Raw genomic sequence first — 19,566 nt, 5'->3', positions numbered from 1 at the left:
GAAAATGTTCATTATTTCATGTGCATCCACTTTGAAGCTCATTTGGGGCCAGGTTGTGGCGGCAGCTGGCTTAGCAAACCTCAAAAGGTGGTGCGTCTTAGACATCCTAATCAGGAGCACAAACTACCTCAACTGGATTTTTCTGATGCAGAGGAGTCGCGGCTCTACTGTGAGCTTCCCTCTTTGGAGGACCCTCATCTCAGCCGCTTGTATCAGGGATTTCATGGTCCCTACCCAAAGCTCAGGACCACAGGTGAGAGCTGGCCGGTAGATCAGCTGGTGAATCAGCTTTGCCTCCATTACTGTTGACTGTAGCCCTACTCTTAGCCGATATCTGTGTCCGAGCTAACTGACTTGGTTGGACAAGATACTCTGTTTGTGCACACCTGACGTGGGCAAGCAAGTGAGCGGGAAGTCTGCTGAGTTGCAGAAGCTCTGCTGTGACCTAATCAATAAACAGCTACTGCAACACAAAGATGGCTTCCTACCCGTAAAACCACAAAGGTTATCTTGCTTGTTTGCTCACAAATGAATTAGTCATCGGCACAAACATAACCTGGCGTTGGGTAACTGCTGGCTCTTCTCCATCACCACCCTCTCATCCAAATATGGTCATCTCTGGCCCCAAAAAACCAACATGAGCAAGAAAATGCTAACTTGTGGCTACAAAATGGATGTTCACAACCGTTGGGTGATGTCACGGTTGCTGTGTCCAGTAATTAAACAGTTAATGAGCATCGTTTTGATTTCCAAACTCTCTATGCTGGCTCTTAGGTCAAAAGATGGATGAATGACACATGGACGAAGTTTGCAATGTCACCCATGGTTTACGAAGCGTTTTGAAGTGTTTCAACGGCGGTGGCCATATTGGAAATTCTGACTCAACTTTCAGTTGAGCTAGCAAGATAGAAAGACGAGGGGTTGAGGCGGCTTTTAGCCTCTTTGCTAACGGCTACAGTGTGCCCGCTTGTCAGTTAAGTCGGCTGTGCATCTAATTATGCAAAACTCGTGATCTTACTGCAAACTAATGACTCATAAACAACATACAGTGTGTGCAGACCATAGACTGTATAAAATATGAACGTAGTATCCGTGACGTCACCCATCTGTTCCTGAGAGCTGTTTTGAAGCAAATCGACGGCGGCAGCCATATTGGTAATGCGGAACTCAACCAGGCAGAGCGTGAAGTAGTGTGAGCCTCTTAGCCAATGGCTGTGTGTTCCCGACCGGGAGTCACGTCAGTCATGTCCTTATTTGGGCAAAACTCGTAATCCTAATATCTTCTGAACCGTCACGTTAGAAAAAAATTCACTCCCCGTACAGTGTGTGCCATTAGAGAGATTAGCTTCATGGGGCCAAGCCGTTTTTTGAACCAGGCTGTAAACATGTTTATTAATGCTGCAAATATCGTCTTTTTCCCATTCATATCTATGTGGTTTCCGGTGTTTCTGCAGCCAGCCTCAAGCGGATTCTCGATGTACTGCAGTTTATAGCACTTCCGCATTGGCTTCATCGTTTGAGACCGGAGTTTGCCGCTTGGTGCAGACAGACTAGACCAAAAACATTTTTTGAACCAGGCTGTAAACATGTTTAACTTAGCTGTGAAGATCAGCTTTTTTGAATGGGTGTGTATGTGGCTTCGAGGGCTTTTGCAGCTAGCCTCAAGTGAACACTGAGGTACTGCAGATTTTAGCACTTCTGCATTGTCTTCATTCTCAAGACTAGAGGATGCCACACTTGTTTTTTAATTAGAAGCCATCTTATCCAATAAATGTCTATATAGACAAGTCAACAAAACTGAATGAAACATTAATTCACTTATAAAAGTCACAACGTGTTTAGAGACACTTGAATGGAAAATAAAATATCAGTAGATCTTCATCAGAGGGTAGGAAACTTCAACCAAGTGCTGGGGGGGGGTATTCAGTTCAAGAGAAACTTGTAAAGCTCAGAAGATTAATTTGAAGACAGTTAGAGTTAACTGTTGCAATAAAGTTACAAACATGAAACTATTTATTTTGAGAAAGTGATATTTTTAAGTTTTGAGTGACTTAAATTTTGTTAATAAGCAGGATAATGACAGGTGTTCATTGTAAATGATCTCTATCTCACATTATCACCTGAGCTCTCTTAATTCTGTCCATGTATATAGAAGTGCACGCCGGACTTTAAGATCTACAAAAATACAAAAATGATCCTCCTCTTTACGACGTAAAAACTCACCTATCTCTAACAGATGAATTTTTGTGACTTACATGAGTGCCCTTTAAACTGTGTGGGATGCTTCAGGGTAAACAAGCCTGTGTGGGCTTGGTGGGTCACCAAAGTGAAACACCCACACATCTGCCTGATAAAAATTGTAAATTGCAGGGACAAGAGTCGTGCTTTTGAGAGCGACAAAGTCAAACATGTAAAATGTAAACATCGTGGGCGGAGGGAGGAGAGGGCTTGGAAGAGTTTTGGGTCAGTCTGGCAGTATTCACGTTTGATGGGAAGTGTTAACGTGACGACAAAGAGGAAGATGTACAGGACACTGCCTAATATATGGAACTAGGTGACATGCATTAGCCCCCAAAGAGCAGCTGGTTTCAGGTTAATGATCATGTGACAAAAACAAACAATGATGTGTGCACATCAGTCTGAAATCAGAGGCCTTTAATCAGCCGGGTCACTGCTCTGTGTGACGTTACATGAATGAGTGGAGATACAGTGACTGCACATGGCCACCTTTACAGTGAAATTAAAGAACCTGTTGTTGTTGAATGTAAACACGGTTGATGTAAGGGTTAGAGGGCATTAATGTTTAACCGGGCGATTGCCTAATTGATCCACAAAACCTCTGACCCTCTGAAAGGGTCACAAGATGACAGATTAAGGATCGGTGAGTTGGGTCTTTAAAGTCCAAATCTGGTGGCTTCAAGCAAATTCCTAACTCTTGTGTACACTTCTCTTAAATATTGCTTGTATAAGTATTTATTGTGCTTTTGCAAAAGAATTGCAAGAAGCTGTACAAACCTGATGAATTTGAAAGCAGCATCATCCGGAAAGTGATCACACAGCTAATTTAGTGTTTGCAGTTAATCCCAAAAATTAAACTTAAAAAATAAAGTTAATTTACCTCTTTTTTAACTCTTTAAGCCGGTTAATGTCTGTGTGATAAATATAGAAAATATAACGCTTTCCCTGGAATTTTTAACGCCTGAAGCTCAATCATCTTGTTTCAGCCACCAGGGTTTTTACTGTGATTTTTAAAACACGCCATGTTTACAGTTTTCTGTGAAATCAATGAAACTCTTTCTGTTTTTTCATCAATAAACAATAATTAGATTTAAATGCATTAAAGCTTAAATAACAAGCCTGTGTTTGAAATTGAAAGGAGCATAAATATCAGATATCAGCGGCTGTATGTTTCAGTGCGAGCGCAGTGAGCAGTTTTCCACGTGTACCCGTCAATACGAGGAGCAGCTCGCAGTCCGCCAAATATGGACTCAGCCTTTTTACGACCTCAACTTCTCATTTCTTTAAAGTGCAGAAGAGAGGACACAACGGGAGCTCAGCTTAATCGTCTGAGGAGCAAGATAAAGCACGCATCAACTGCAGAACAGGGCGTCACAAGTTGTTTTTAATATCTTTTAATACTTTGCATGTCGTGAAGTGATCCGGCTCAGGAGTTCTTCCTCCCACTCCTTCTCCTGCAGCCTAAACGAGAAAACTTGTCTCTCCCTTCAGAGACAGGTTTTCTTACGCTTAATATATCATCTTTTAATCCCCAAATCTAAGAGTGTTTCTGGTTTTGTAACTTCGCTTCATTACTAAATCCAACAGAGCTCTTTTTCAACACTTCTCCACTTATAAAACTGATCTTCAAAACTTCCAGCAAGACAATGAACACAAAGATCCAAAAACTGAGGGAGCGATCAATAAACACAAGAGCAGTTTTTAGGTGTCCAGGTTTCTTTATTTGATTCTTCGTTGAGAACTGGTTCATCTATCAGACGTACAAAGCTGCAAGGGATGTTGTCTGTTTCTGCATGTTCAGAGAAACTTTGAGTAAACTTCAACATCAATCATAGAGAAATCACAGACGGACACGCTGCAAAGTTCACGCTGCAGAAGAAACAAGAAAACTGAATTATTTACAGCAAAGAGTCACAGTCTTCTTCCATTTTCCTTCCATTCTGTCGGTTATTAAAGATCGTTACAAGACACGGGTAGATGTATTGTGCATGATCCAAATCACCTGAGAAAGAAGGAGACAGGCTTTAAACAAGGGTCATCATTTGTGTCCATGTCTGAAAAATAACTTGTCTTTATGACGTGTCTAAGTGTTGACAAAGTATCTGATTTACTTGGCTGGTAGTAGTCATAGAGTTTGATCACAGCTGCTTTAAGGTACTTTACTGGGAACTTCCGTGTGAGCTCTAACGAGTAGGAGATGGGTTCGTCCTTTGATAACTGTAAGAAAGGAAAGAAGATGTAAAAAGATGGACGACAGGATGCTGGTTTAACTCAGCAGGAGGAGTTCCGTTCAACTCCAACCATCAGCATTTTGCCACAGATCATTCCTCTCTTCTTTTCACAGATTCCTCCCATCCTGTTTCCTGATTAAAAGCATGAAAAGCCCCAAAAATAAACTACAATGAAAGAAAGATAACACAGACCAATCCTCCTACTAATCAAATCAGACTTAGCATAGACGTGAAAAAAATTGAACTCCTGAATATAATTCTTATTAAATTGTTTGTTTTTATCCCAAGTAAAAAACAGATGATGAGTTAAAAAGTCAAAGTAAAACATAAGATGGTAAGTCTGTAATGTACAATAAAAAATCTAAATGATCAGCTGATGAGATGATGAGTCGTAACTGTGAGATTTATTTATGTGATAAAATGTTTGAATTATGAGATTAAACACATTGAATTATGAGATTAAACACACTGAATTATGAGATTAAACACATTGAATTATGAGATTAAACACATTGAATTATGAGATTAAACACATTGAATTATGAGATTAAACACATTGAATTATGAGATTAAACACATTGAATTATGAGATTAAACACATTGAATCATGAGATTAAACACATTGAATTATGAGATTAATAATTACAATTTTGAGATAAAAGTTTGATGTATGAGATAAAAAATGTAAATAATAAGATTAAAAGTTTGAATGATCAGAATAAAAGTTTAAATTATCAGATAAAAAAATTAAATCATGATATAGAAACTTTAATTTATGAGATTTAAAAATTTAAATTATGAGATTAATTTTTTTTAATTATGAGATAAAAAAATTAAATTGATATAAAAAGTTTAAATAATGAGATTAAAAACTTTAAATTATGACATTAAAAACATTAAATTATGAGATTACAAGTTTAATTTGTGAGATAAAAAAAATTATTTATGAGATTAAAAATTAAAATTTTGAGAAAAAAGTTTGATTTATGAGATTAACATTTTAAATTGAGATAAAAAATTTAAATCATGAGATTAAAATTTTTAATTCTGAGATAAAAAAAATTTAATCATGAGATAGAAACTTTAATTTATGAGATAGAAACTTTAATTTATGAGATTTAAAACTTTAAATTAAAAGGTTTAAAGTTTAAATTCTGAGATTAAAATTTTAATTATGAGATTAATAAATTAAATTGATACAAAAAGTTTAAATAATGACACTAAAAACTTCTAATTATAAGATTAAACGCGTAAATTAAGAGGTAAAAAAATGAAATGATCAGATAGTAATCCTAATTTATGAGGCAAAAAAATCTAAATAATGAGATTAAAAGTTGCAGTCAAGAGATAGTCAAGGGATAGAATGTCATAATTTTAAGAATAAAGGTCTTAATTATGTAGTTAACAGTTAAAAGTATGAGAAAATGAGTTAAAGTTACAAGATAAAAAATAAAAATAAGGTAGAAATGAATATAACATAATTCTGTCAAGTAAGTTTGACTGATTCCCTGTTGCTGAAAGTATTTTGGCTTCACTTGTGTACAGTGGTCGGAGGCGCTAAGGTGAGACAGTCATATTTCATTCAGTGATTCCTCTCACCTCTTTGATGTACACCAGAACGTGGTCTCCTTTTTGTTCAACACGCTCCACAAATTTTTCATTCTTGAGCTGCAAGTATAAAAAGATCAGCTGATTAACACCGACACCATCACAACATCAAGACGACGGAACTCTGCAGGGAAAGGTGACCTCGATCTATTTTTTCATACGTGACTCAGATCAGAGATGTTATGACGGTGTGAGCACCAATCACAGGGGATCTGATCTGAAGGATGAAGTCGTAAATTTACGAGAAGAAAGTGAAAATATTGCGGGAAAAATTAAATGTACAAGAATAAAGTTTTGATATTTGAGAAGTCTTCACCTTATGAGAATAAAGTTGTAATATACATTTGTAATTTACAAGAACAAAGCTGTAAAGTTAGCAGAATAAAGAAAGTTGTAAATATACAGGGATGAGGTCATAATTTTACGTGAATAAACTCTTACATTTACCAGAATTAAGTCATTAATTTAAGAGGATGCTGTTGGGATAATACGAGTTAATTCATACATTCATGAGTAGGAAAGTTAGGATTGAATTCGATGGTTAGCCTCAGGTGAGCAGCCTGCTGGTTAACCGAAAACATGAAACCTGGAGTGTGTTGTGAAGAGATGTTTTAGGATAAGCTTCCAATGATGTGTTTTTATGTTATGAGTCATGTTCCTCATTCGTCTGTAATCACAACACTTCTTTCTCATAAAATAAAACATTATTAGAATTTTAAACTTTATTTTTGCAACTTTATGACTTTTTTCTCTTATGACTCCGTTCTCATAATATTAGGACTTCATTTTAAAATCTGAACCGTGATTTCGCCATAATTCTCCGCTGTATGGGCCATCTTCATTCTTGTCTCTTTCATCAAAATCTTTTTATTGAGACACAAACAGGGTGTACATTAAGTGCAGTGTTGATCAGCCAATGATATTAGAGGATGTTATAAATAAACACCAAATGCAGTTAGCAGTAACGTCTACATGGGAAAAGTGAGAGACATATGCAAAGGGAACGAACCAGTAACTGCACATGGTAAGTAAATGAGGCATGGACAACAACAGCTTGTGTTACTTTTTTGCTTTTTAGGTTAGAGAAAATACAAAGGTAAACAAAAAAAAACAAAAACAAAAACAAAACAATAAACAAACAGAAACAACAACAACAACCATTATAAAACAATCCCTACCCTGTCACTGCCAGTGGTATCTTGAAATACTTTTCCCAGTCCCATTAAAGACCTAATTCTACATCAGAAAGAGAGAGATGATGAAGCTGCATCTGAATCATGGTTTTAAAGGTTTGTATACAGAGTCCAGAAAGGGTCCCCAAATTTCAATAAACTGTGCATTTGAATGTTGGAGTGAGAATCTTATTTTCTCAAGCTTTAAGCAAGCCATAATATCTGCCAACCATTGTGCATGCGTGGGCGGGGTAGCATCTCTCCATCTGAGCAGCACGGCACACCTGGCCAGGAGGGAAACAAAGGCCAGAGTCCGCTGTTTTTGTGCCGATAACTGTACCACTCCTCCAGTGACCCCAAACACAGCAACAAGATGATTGGGTTTCAATTCAACGTTGATTATCTTGGATATAGTGTGAAATACCTCTGTCCAGTATTTATTAAGACTTGGGCATTGCCAGTACATGAACCAGTGATGCTTCTGCATTCTTGCATTTGTCACAGTACGGGTCGATGTCGGGATAGAAACGAGACAGTTTAGCTTTAGAGATATGAGCTCTGTGTACCACTTTAAACTGGATTAAGCAATGGCGAGCACAGAGAGAAGTTGTGTTGACACGCTTAAGTATAGAGCCCCAAGTGTCTTCAGATAAAGACAGGCCCAAGTCTTCCTCCCATGATCTTTTAAGAATGTCTGTAGTGTCCTGCTTTAGGTCTGCCACCATGCTATACAGCACTGAAATTAGTCTTTTCCGAGTTGGGTTCAGGGACAGAACCGAATCAACAATGGTGGTTTCTGCTGACAATGGGATATGGGAAAACTTTGAGATGAGAAACTGTCTTGCTTGTAAATATCTAAAGAAGTCCGACTTTGGTAGATTAAACTTTTTGCTTAACTGCTCAAACGATGCTAAGTTGTTGTCCACAAACAGATCTTTAAAGTGTATAATACCCTTCCTGTGCCATTCACGAAAAACAGAGTCATGCATAGAAGGTTCAAAAAGGTGGTTTGTTTTAACAGGGCTTAGAAGAGAAAATCTATCAAGCCTAAAGAATTTCCTGAATTGGGCCCATATTCTGAGAGAGTGTTTAACCACTGGATATTTAATGGAATTGAACGGAGGGAGAGGAAGCGAAGATCCTAACAGCGCAGGAATAGACATGTTTTTGTTGGAGTTTAGCTCCATTCCCACCCAGTCAGGGCAGTTGGGCTGGTTCAAAAAGAAAGACTAGAATGAGAAGCAACGCAATTTCACAGCCCAGTAATAGAAACATTCTTGTCTCTAAATCTGATACAGGTCCCATCTTTTCACTTGAGCCAAACCATAGACTGTATAAAATATGGTCGTAGTATCCATGACGTCACCCATCTGTTGTTGTGAAGCCAATCGGCAGCGGCAGCCATATTGCTTCTGTCGAGCCAGTGTGACGTAAAGAGGCGGGCTTTGAGCCTCCTAGCCAACAGCTGCAGTGTTCCCACAGGCAGCTGTGTCTCTCATTGGAAGACTAGTAATCTCAATATCTTCGAAATTGCCACATTATAAAAAAATTCACCCCCCTCACAGTGAGAGCACATCGAGAAATGAGCTATCCAGACTACACTCATCTTTTGAACCAGGCTGTAAACATGTTTATTAATGCTGCAAAGATCGGCTTTTTCCCACTCATGTGTGTGTGACTTCCGGTACTTCCGGAGCCAGCCTCAAGCGGATCCTCGATGAACTGCAGCTTTTAACACTTCCGCATTGACTCATATGTTTAGACCGGAGGTTGCCGCTTGAGCCGGACTCATTACAATTCTGCATTTGCGGCACAGACGAGAGCAGGACTCTCTCTCTCATGGAAAAAGCCGTCCTTTAAACGTTGACTCTCATCCTCCTGCTCACTATCATCTGCTCAGAGATTCCCTGGCTTGTGCTCAATTTCAACATGAAACCGTAAACCACGCTTATTCCAGTGACTGCCAAGAGTAATGTGAACAACCAAACAAAAACCAGATCTGATCAATGAATCTGAATTAAACATTTAGGTTGGAAGTGTGATAACAAAGCTCACCTTCTTCAGAGACTCCGGGTGTGGGACAAATCCAGAGAGCATTTTGACATCCAGGATCGCCATGTTGGAAAAATTCCTCTCCCCATTGTATCTGTGACACGACAATAAAAACTTGATTTTTGTGTGTCTAACATGAGTCTGGTCCTGCTGGAGGTTTCTGCCTGTTAAAGGAAGTTTGTCCTTGTCACTGTAACTTGCTAAATGCTGCAAAGTGCTCTGCTCATGGTGGATTAAGATGAGATCAGACTGAGTCCTGTCTGTAAGATGGGACTGGATCTGATCCTGTCTGGATGTTGGGTCTTTGTTAATAATAGAACATAGAGTACGGTCTAGACCTGCTCTGTTTGGAAAGAGTGTGAGGATAACATTTGTTGTGAGATGGCACTATTTGAAATCAGCCTCTAGTGGACACTCAAGGAACTGCAGCTTTGTTTTCCACTCAGCTGGTAGCTGATGAATACTTACAGGCACTTTATGTCCAGAGTCATGGAGAATTTGTTGGGTGAGACGCTGCAGTTAGCCTTTGTGTCAACCTCTACACTGAGGGTGTTGTCCACGGTCGGAGGCGGGGTGTTGAAGTGATGAGAAATCTGGAGAAGAATGAAACAAAACACTCGTTCATTTCATGAAAATCAATGTTTAGATTTCAGCCAGCATACCAAAGCAAACCCTTAAATTGGGTGTATGGCCCTTTAAGCTCTGTGTGACTACAGGCTGTATTTTTTTATTATAGTGTTTGTTTAATTTCATTCACAGTAAAGAGAAACAAGAAGAGTTTCAGCCAAGACTGACCTGCACTGATGCACACATCGATCCCGTTACTTCCACTTTGTACCTTCCTGTCACGTCCTTCAGCAGCTGCTCCTGGTAGAGCAGCTTGTTCTCCTGGCTCACTGTGAAATCCAGCTGACTGCTGGGAGACTGGACCGTCACAGCGCTTGAACCTTCTGGACTGAACACATGAGTGGAGTAGAGAGCCAGAGCCTGAAGAGCCACCACTGTGTCCTACAAAACATGGACCGGAGAGGAAAAATACAGGAGATTGTTTTAAGCTGAAGAAAATATAGATATCTTGTTTTCTAACAGCAGGTTTTATACACAGGGTTTCAGTACAAGCAGTTTCAGGCCCATCAGTTCCATCGGTACCTGTGTGGAGGAGAAGCCTCCGTAGTAGTTCTGCTGGGTGGTCAGCCATCTGACAATGCTGCTGGCGAATCCCAGTTCTTCAGCAGAAGGAGAGACACTGAGTACGGACAGCAGCACATAAGAGCTGATCTCCACACACAAAGAGCTGGAGGAGTCCGTCCCTGTCTGAGACCAGTGGATGAAATCTCCTGAAAACAGACACATGACATAAAACACAGAACGTGGGAGGTGAGTTTACAATACTTGGGGCTGGAGGATTTCTTTCAGGACGGTGACACACCTTGTTTTAATGCCACGTTGTTTAGGTGAGTCAAAAGTAAGGCGCGGGTCTCCATGTCTCTGGCCAGAGAGAAGACGTACGCCTGCAGAGCTGTGGCGTATGTGTTGCTGAGGTCACTGTGGGTCTGCTTCAGGTAAGAGAGGCTCTTAGAGACCAAATCCTAAAACAGTTGGACAGTGTTCATCCTCTTATACAATAACAATGGAATTTTATAATGAGATAAATGACTTCAATGAGTGATAAAATAAACAACGGGAAAGCGTGTGTGGATGAAACAGAGGTTAAGTTACCGCTAAACTGAATCGGCTGTTTTTAATGCAGTGACTTCCACTACAGAGTCATGTCTGTTTTTAATGCAGTGACTTCCACTACAGAGTCATGTCTGTTTTTAATGCAGTGACTTCCCCTACAGAGTCATGTCTGTTTTTAATGCAGTGACTTCCACTACAGAGTCATGTCTGTTTTTAATACAGTGACTTCCACTACAGAGTCATGTCTGTTTTTAATGCAGTGACTTCCACTACAGAGTCATGTCTGTTTTTAATGCAGTGACTTCCACTACAGAGTCATGTCTGTTTTTAATGCAGTGACTTCCCCTACAGAGTCATGTCTGTTTTTAATGCAGTGACTTCCACTACAGAGTCATGTCTGTTTTTAATACAGTGACTTCCACTACAGAGTCATGTCTGTTTTTAATACAGTGACTTCCACTACAGAGTCATGTCTGTTTTTAATGCAGTGACTTCCACTACAGAGTCATGTCTGTTTTTAATGCAGTGACTTCCCCTACAGAGTCATGTCTGTTTTTAATGCAGTGACTTCCCCTACAGAGTCATGTCTGTTTTTAATACAGTGACTTCCACTACAGAGTCATGTCTGTTTTTAATGCAGTGACTTCCACTACAGAGTCATGTCTGTTTTTAATGCAGTGACTTCCCCTACAGAGTCATGTCTGTTTTTAATGCAGTGACTTCCACTACAGAGTCATGTCTGTTTTTAATACAGTGACTTCCACTACAGAGTCATGTCTGTTTTTAATGCAGTGACTTCCACTACAGAGTCATGTCTGTTTTTAATGCAGTGACTTCCCCTACAGAGTCATGTCTGTTTTTAATGCAGTGACTTCCCCTACAGAGTCATGTCTGTTTTTAATACAGTGACTTCCACTACAGAGTCATGTCTGTTTTTAATGCAGTGACTTCCACTACAGAGTCATGTCTGTTTTTAATACAGTGACTTCCACTACAGAGTCATGTCTGTTTTTAATACAGTGACTTCCACTACAGAGTCATGTCTGTTATTAATGCAGTGACTCCTCTACAGAGTCATGTCTGCTTTTAATGCAGTGATTTCCACTACAGAGTTTTTTAGTAACATTTTACAAACTGTCCTAACTTTTTGGAGTTGGGGTTTCAGCTGATTGGGCAGTTTTCAGTGTAACAGGAAGGAGTCTACTCACGGTAACAGTCGGATTCATCTCCAGGAAGGCAGCTGTGACGTACGCAGTGATAGTCACCTCATCAGAAACACCGCCCTGTTGGGAGGAGCAGAAATCATCACCACTGTACCAACAAGATTCAAGAGCTCATTTCACTGTTTGGATTTCAGCACGCAGATTTCATTTGGTACAAATTTTAATGCTCCCGTAATCAGAGCCCGGCACAGCCCTCCTCTGGGTCCCCATTGCTCATTTCTTTCTGCTTACCTTCATCTCGTTGTGGAAGAGTTTTCCCTGCTGAGTATAGCTGCCATTGCTCTGTTGTTTAGATTTCAGCCATGTCACAACTCCATCAGTCACGCTTGGGTCAATGAAGACAAATTGTCGTGCCTGATGGAAAGATCTCATCACAAAGGCCGACAGCCTGTAGAGTTTGATAAGTGAGATATTTATGACAGCGAGAAAAACATACTTTATGCTCCAAGCTAACCCGTGCATTGATCACAAGTCATTATATTTACATGGCTGTATTCAGGTCTATATGATATGGAGAAAATGGTGTGTTTAGATTGTTTCTCTAGCTTTTCTGATATAAGTTAGTTTAACTTGTTTTAGTTTTCCCAGTGTTGTTCTTTAGTTGTCATTCTTTACCTTTGCGTTCTTGCTGTGTTTCCTCTTTTATTTTATTGTGTGTCAAGTCTAGTTAACTTCCTGAATTTCCCCTCCTCTGTGATTGTGTGATCCACCCTGAGTAGTTTCAACTATGTCTCTTGTCACACTAGTTTTTGATTACCCTTTGTGTATTGAGTCTCTATGTGCCCTCCCTTCTGTGTCAGTTCATTAAGTAGTCTCTTGTGTTCCCTGTGTTTTCCTGCTTCCAGTGTCCCTCATGATTCTCCTTCTTGTGGTTCCCTTGTGTTTTTGTGTGGACTTTTTTTCCCGTGATTCTTGTGTTTCCTGTTTTGTATTTTGTTTATGAGTATGTTTTTGTTTGAACTTTGCGATCTTTCGTTAATAAATCCTAATAGTCTGCACTCAGGTCTTCCCTCCTTTGTTTGCTACCAAACGTGACACCATGGACACATTTTGTGGAGGTGACTAACAGAAACCTTATCCATTTTTAACTCCTTCAGTCTAGTCTGGATTGTTTTTCATTCCTCTTTGTTCACATTTTAGCATGGCCCTGTCACACCTTTACAATTTAGCCAGCGTTTTCCCGACGTATCAAAATGCCTCTAAAACGCTGACATACGCTGATGTTTTTTTCAGTTTTGGGCGTATACATATCATATTCATAACTTGTGCCCAACTATAGTCCACTTTTTCAAAGCGCACAGCAGCGTAATAACGCCGACAAAGTGTATAAAAGGCTGCCGCTCATTAATGACGATGTATACATTTTGAAATGAGATGCTCTTCATTGGTGATTAAAAAAGGTGTGTGTTATTAAAAATTCTGCAGTCTCTCTTTGTAAGAACATGATGAGCCGTGGAGAGTGTCAGAGGAGTGAAACCAGCAGGAACACAGCCTCTGCTCTTTACAACAAGTTACACTTATTGACTGCAGTGCTTTCAAAAACGTCACATTTTGAACTTCACTGAATTCAACAACAGCAGTTTATCATTGAACACCACCAGACTCTGACATACTGGCTTCAGCTTCTGTTTCAGAGGCTCTGCTGTTTGACACTGAGTGATTTCTCCAAGGCTTCTCACACTCACACTCACACACACGCAGACACACAGCTCTACGAACGTGTGTCAACCAAGCGGCAACCTTCCGGTCTCAAACTATGAAGCCCATGCAGAAGTGTTATAAACTGAAATTCATTGAGAACCCAAACGACGTGGCTCTTCGTAGCTAATCTCTCTATCCGCACACACTGTACGGGGGGGTGAATTTTTTCTAACGCAACGGTTCAGATGATATTAAGATTATGAGTTTTTGCCCAAATAAGGACATGACTGACTTGACTCCTGGTTGGGAACACATACAGTGGGGCAAAAAGTATTTAGTCAGCCACTGATTTTGCAAGTTCTCCCACTTAGAAAGATGAGAGAGGTCTGTAATTTTCATCAGGGGTACACTTCAACTATGAGAGAGAAAATGAGAAAAAAAATCCAGGAAATCACATTGTAGGATTTTTAAAGAATTTATTTGTAAATTATGGTGGAAAATAAGTATTTGGTCAATAACAAAAGTTCAACTCAATACTTTGTAACATAACCTTTGTTGGCAATGACAGAGGTCAAATGTTTCCTGTAAGTCTTCACCAGGTTTGCACACACTGTAGCTGGTATTTTGGTCCATTCCTCCATGCAGATCTCCTCTAGAGCAGTGATGTTTTTGGGCTGTCGCTGGGCAACATGGACTTTCAACTCCCTCTACAAATTTTCTATGGGGTTGAGGTCTGGAGACTGGCTAGGACCTTGAAATGCTTTTTACGGAGCCACTCCTTTGTTGCCCGAGCGGTGTGTTTGGGATCATTGTCATGCTGGAAGACCCAGCCACGTTCCATCTTCAATGCTCTCACTTAAAATCTCACGATGCATGGCCCCGTTCATTCTTCCCTTAACACGGATCAGTCGTTCTGTCCCCTTTGCAGAAAAACAGCCCCAAAGCATGAGGTTTCCACCCCCATGCTTCACAGTAGGTATGGTGTTCTTGGGATGCAGCTCAGCATTCTTCTTCCTCCAAACACGAAAAGTTGAGTTTTTACCAAAAAGTTCTATTTTGGTTTTATCTGACCACATGATATTCTCCCAATCCTCTTCTGGATCATCCATATGCTCTCTGGCAAACTTCAGACGGGCCTGGACATGTACTGGCTTAAGCAGGGGGACACGCCTGGCGCTGCAGGATTTGAGTCCCTCTCGGCGTAGTGTGTTACTGATGGTAGCCTTTGTTACTTTGGTCCCAGCTCTCTGCAGGTCATTCATCAGGTCCCTCCGTGTAGTTCTAGGATTTTTGCTCACCGTTCTCATGATCATTTTGACCCCACGGGATGAGATCTTGCGTGGGGCCCCAGATCGAGGGAGATTATCAATGGTCTTGTATGTCTTCCATTTTCTTACAATTGCTCCCACAGTTGATTTATTCACACCAACCTGCTTGCCTATTGTAGATTCACTCTTCCCAGCCTGGTGCAGGTCCACAATTTTCTTCCTGGTGTCCTTGGACAGCTCTTTGGTCTTGGCCATGGTTGAGTTTGGAGTCTGACTGTTTGAGGCTGTGGACAGGTGTCTTTATACAGATAACCAGTTCAAACAGGAGCCATTAATACAGGTAACGAGTGGAGGACAGAAGAGCTTCTTAAAGAAGAAGTTACAGGTCTGTGAGAGTCAGAAATCTTGCTTGTTTGTGGGTGACCAAATACTTATTTTCCACCATAATTTACAAATAAATTCTTTAAAAATCCTACAATGTGATTTCCTGGATTTTTTTTTTCTCATTTTGTCTCTCATAGTTGAACTGTACCTCTGATGAAAATTACAGACCTCTCTCATCTTTCTAAGTGGGAGAACTTGCAAAATCAGTGGCTGACTAAATACTTTTTTGCCCCACTGTTGCTGTTGGCTAGGAGGCTCAAACTCCGCCCCTTTACGTCACATTATGCCTGGTTGAGTTCCGAATTTCCAATATAGCTGCCTCCGTCGATTGGATTCAAAACAGAGTTCAGGAACAGATGGGTGACGTCAAGGATACTACGTCAACATTTTATACAGTCTATGGTTTCAATCATCACAGAACTTACCTACAACTTATGGCACGCATATGCCGGATGCTGCATACTCTCCGTACTACACCGTATACCAGCGGGCTTCAACGTGCTCTTACCTTATACTAAACTTACCTATAACTTATGCAACGTACGCCAGCGTACTCGCCAATTTTTCTATACGACGGCATACGCTGGCTAAATCGTCAAGGTGTGACAGGGCCATCACTCTGAAGGTATTGAAGGTATACCTGATCATCTTTAAAAAACCCTGAGGACTGCAGAGGATATATTAATAATATTCTCACCAGGTGTGTCCTAAGCCTGTTCCAAATGCGCTGTAAGCCCCGTCGGAGTGTTTGTAGTTCAGCTGTCTCTGGGAACCTGCAGAACAGTAGAAACATGTTTCAGGAGAGCAACCAGATGAGTATCAACACTGATCCTCTGATAGTCACTTCATCGTGCACAGTGGTCTCAGCAGCACTAAATGCATGGATTTATATGGTGTGGTCACACATGAGCCTCTTCAGTAGATGTCACCTCTTACACTGACCCGCCTGGCCAGTCTTTGCAAGCGCACCAGAAAAATCTAGACGGTTGACAGACGGTCCAAGCAGCTCAGGAGTATCTTACAAATCCTTCTTTTCTAGCAATAAAAACTAGGGAGCAATATAACTGTTAAACTTTCCAAACTGTGATGAATTTTAAGTTCCCCAAAATTGGACACAAGTGCTGCATGATATCCGATCCATTGGACCCTTCTTGAACTTCCTCAGAAATATTAAAAAAGTCACTTTGTGTGTCATTAAAGTAAAAAACACTCAGTTTTTTAATATTTCATGCATTAAAGGGATAAAAATCAGCTCTATTTAGGCTCATCGTTACATTAACAGAGACTCACCACTGGCCAGAAAGTTGGCGCCCTTCTCTCTGGTGGCTGGCGTCAGCTGGTTTGTGTCTCTCAAGTATTGGAGGATGTAGATGTTGGGGGCCAGGAGCGCCATGTTCTGCTCGCCACACCCGTACGGCATCCGCAGCAGCCCGCCCAGGTTGTTCAGAGCTCGGCCCAGGATGTCACCTGCACGAAATCACAGACCAGTCAGATTACGCAGGGAACTAAACTCACCTGTGATTTCATTTATTTAGTGTTCACAGAACCAAACAGGGTGAGGGAGCTTTAGTTTCTCCTCGATAACCTCAGTTTTTCTCCCTCTTTCAGTGTAACACTGAAAAGCCAAACTATATTTCTTGAAGGAACATGACATGTGTCCTTATACTGATGCTCTATAAAAGCAAAGTCTCTCCTGTCAGTGTAAGAGTGCGTATAAGTTTACCCAGGACTGAAACAAGAGCACGGCTAGATCCCTCAATCACATCAGCAGGGAGAAGAATTTCTGTTTCCACTGCCAAAGTCTCGTCTGTGAACAGAGAACAAACAACTGAGGGAGAGGAACTCAGGGATATGAGTCACCTGTGGTAAACTTAAGCATTTAGGAAACTTACCTTGAGGACAGAGAAGCCAGCTAGAGGTCACGGTCTTCTCGATCCCTTCAGCCTGAGGGGAAAGAAAACAACATATTCATTAATCATGAACAGTAGAAACGTGGACGTAGTCTCAGCAAAGTCATCCATCTGTTTCTAAAGAGGCAGTATGAAGTGTAATGATTGTGGTCGCCAAGTTGGAAAAACTGACCTGAGTTAACTTAAGGCTTAGGACTAAAAAACAGCAGAGAAGTGGAGAGGGGGACGGGCCTTTGGCTGCCGGGCAAACAGCTGCAGTGCACCCAGCTGTCTAACAAATCAGCCAGGCACCTAATTATGCAAGTTAAGCACCACTCTTAGCCCTAAGTATCAAAATGAATGTGTTATTTACAAAAAAGAATCCAACATGCAGATTTTAAAATAAACAAATGTGCCGGACTTTAAACATGTGTGAGCACTTTGACATGGGATCAAATGAGTATTCTTCACTTTTGTATTCAGCCCCTCATTGGACTCATTTTTCAATAATGAAGGCTGCTGCTTGGTTTCCACTCTGTATCATATTTACCTTTACTTTGAGATTTCTTATAACCGTGTCTTTACGACCTCTCTCTGGCACGCCCACCATCTTGTTGTCACATGAGACATGGGAGGTCACGGCTTCAGCAGACACAGACACCGTCACATCCCCTAAAAAAACAATATGAACAAACACAGCATGAACTTGTGTCATTAAAACACCTGTACATTTTTAGACTGAATTAATCCAACCTCGTCTCTGTTTCAAAAGTATCAAACCAGCTCTCTCACCGTGTTGAAGCTCACTGACTTCATCAACACGAAGAAGAGCTGTGGGCTAACTCAACCTTCAACCACATGGTGTGGATGAATGCAGGATTCTCACCTACGGTTGAAGGGGTCAGGATCCATCTGAAGGTCTTGCGTTCATTGCCACACAGACAGGTTGTGTACTCGTCTTCAGGGTTTGGGGTGAGTGTGAAATCCAAGGAGGCGTCTGGGGTGGCAGTGACCTGCGGGGATCACAACATTGTTTCCAATCTGAGATGTTTGGAAACCAGATGTAAAATCTCCAGCTTGCTTCATGAAGCAAAATTTTTAAAAAAAAGGTGCATCTTTTGATTTTGATCTGAACAGAAGAAGAATTACAATCATCTGTTAGTTTCAATGGTTAAGAAAAAAGGACAGTCGTTCATGTCAGGCTGAATATACAGAAGTTACATTTGAAAAGCATGCTAAATTTTATTTTGTCCAGTAAAAGCTTAAATCAAATGAATACTGATGCCTCCTCATGACCCTTAGAATGGAATAAAGGTTTACTAGTCCTGTTTTGTTTTAATTGTTTTAAACAGCATGCTAAAAAAATATTTATCTGCTAAACATCGCCATTTTAGCTTTATTTTTATTGTCACTTTAGTCTGCTAGCGTTACCTTTGAGGGGAAAACATTAATTACCATGATGCAGCTGGACAGGTAGTTGAAGACAGTTGCCTTTAGCTCAAAGTTCTCCCCTCGGATGATGGAGTACGGCAGGCTGAGCTCCAGGAAGAAGGGCTGGAAGACGGTGAGCTTCTCTCGGGGAGCCAAGACGAAACCTTGAGGGGACAAACAGAAAGCCTCCGTCTCCCAGGTGGTGATGGTGTCAGGGACGGTGAGGGGGACGACTTTTGTTCCAGACGCTCTGATTAGCAAAAAAAACAAAGAAAAGTTTAGAGAGTATTCAAGACGATAAGAAAAGACATATGTGTGTATATATTTATATATATATATATATACATATATTTATAATAAAGGTAAACTTATAACCCATTGGATAATGCCGATATATGTGTCTGGATACAATGGCCAACATTTTGGGAAGTGGTTGGAGACAACCGTCAAGCTAAGACTTCACTTTCTGTATGCCACATTTTTTATGGTCCAGTTAGCAACTTGAGAAGTGAAAATATACCAGATATATCTGCAAAATAAAGCTGATCCTATATTGGTTCATTACATTGCTAAGGGTTGTGCCTGTGCATCTTTGCTGGTGAGTCTCAGCTTCACAGTAAATAGATTGTCAATGTAGGGGGGCTGTCCACTTTTTAATCAATCCTGGATGGCAATGCTGAGCATTATTTCTTTCTTCATCACATTCCTAGGAGTGGTGCTCGTGCATCTGTTTTTGGCAGGTCTCAGTT

The 19,566-nt window shown here is 40.5% G+C and overlaps 1 protein-coding gene across 7 annotated transcripts in view; it reads right to left on the bottom strand.

The window, feature by feature from the left end:
* Positions 1-3,936: 3,936 nt before the first annotated feature.
* LOC117825393 (alpha-2-macroglobulin-like) overlaps positions 3,937-19,566 on the bottom strand; it is a 35,215-nt gene continuing 19,585 nt past the window's right edge. For all 7 annotated transcript variants that reach the window (XM_034701226.1, XM_034701222.1, XM_034701223.1 and 4 more), the window contains 17 exons: positions 18,842-19,067; positions 18,273-18,399; positions 17,937-18,058; positions 17,390-17,441; positions 17,221-17,304; positions 16,788-16,964; positions 16,195-16,270; positions 12,436-12,592; positions 12,190-12,264; positions 10,731-10,890; positions 10,451-10,638; positions 10,097-10,309; positions 9,770-9,894; positions 9,305-9,395; positions 6,069-6,137; positions 4,350-4,455; positions 3,937-4,240 (listed from right to left, as the gene is read on the bottom strand). In XM_034701226.1, the coding sequence (XP_034557117.1) occupies positions 4,137-4,240; positions 4,350-4,455; positions 6,069-6,137; positions 9,305-9,395; positions 9,770-9,894; positions 10,097-10,309; positions 10,451-10,638; positions 10,731-10,890; positions 12,190-12,264; positions 12,436-12,592; positions 16,195-16,270; positions 16,788-16,964; positions 17,221-17,304; positions 17,390-17,441; positions 17,937-18,058; positions 18,273-18,399; positions 18,842-19,067 (2,152 nt within the window). In that variant the 3' untranslated portion in view covers positions 3,937-4,136. The remainder of the gene's footprint in view (positions 4,241-4,349; positions 4,456-6,068; positions 6,138-9,304; positions 9,396-9,769; positions 9,895-10,096; positions 10,310-10,450; positions 10,639-10,730; positions 10,891-12,189; positions 12,265-12,435; positions 12,593-16,194; positions 16,271-16,787; positions 16,965-17,220; positions 17,305-17,389; positions 17,442-17,936; positions 18,059-18,272; positions 18,400-18,841; positions 19,068-19,566) is intronic.

This window comes from Notolabrus celidotus, chromosome 14 (assembly GCF_009762535.1).
Source record: "Notolabrus celidotus isolate fNotCel1 chromosome 14, fNotCel1.pri, whole genome shotgun sequence".
In the NCBI taxonomy this organism is placed as follows: Eukaryota; Metazoa; Chordata; class Actinopteri; order Labriformes; family Labridae; genus Notolabrus; species Notolabrus celidotus.
The sequence above is the reverse complement of the archived record's forward strand: the minus strand, read 5'-3'. Positions and strand labels throughout refer to the sequence as shown.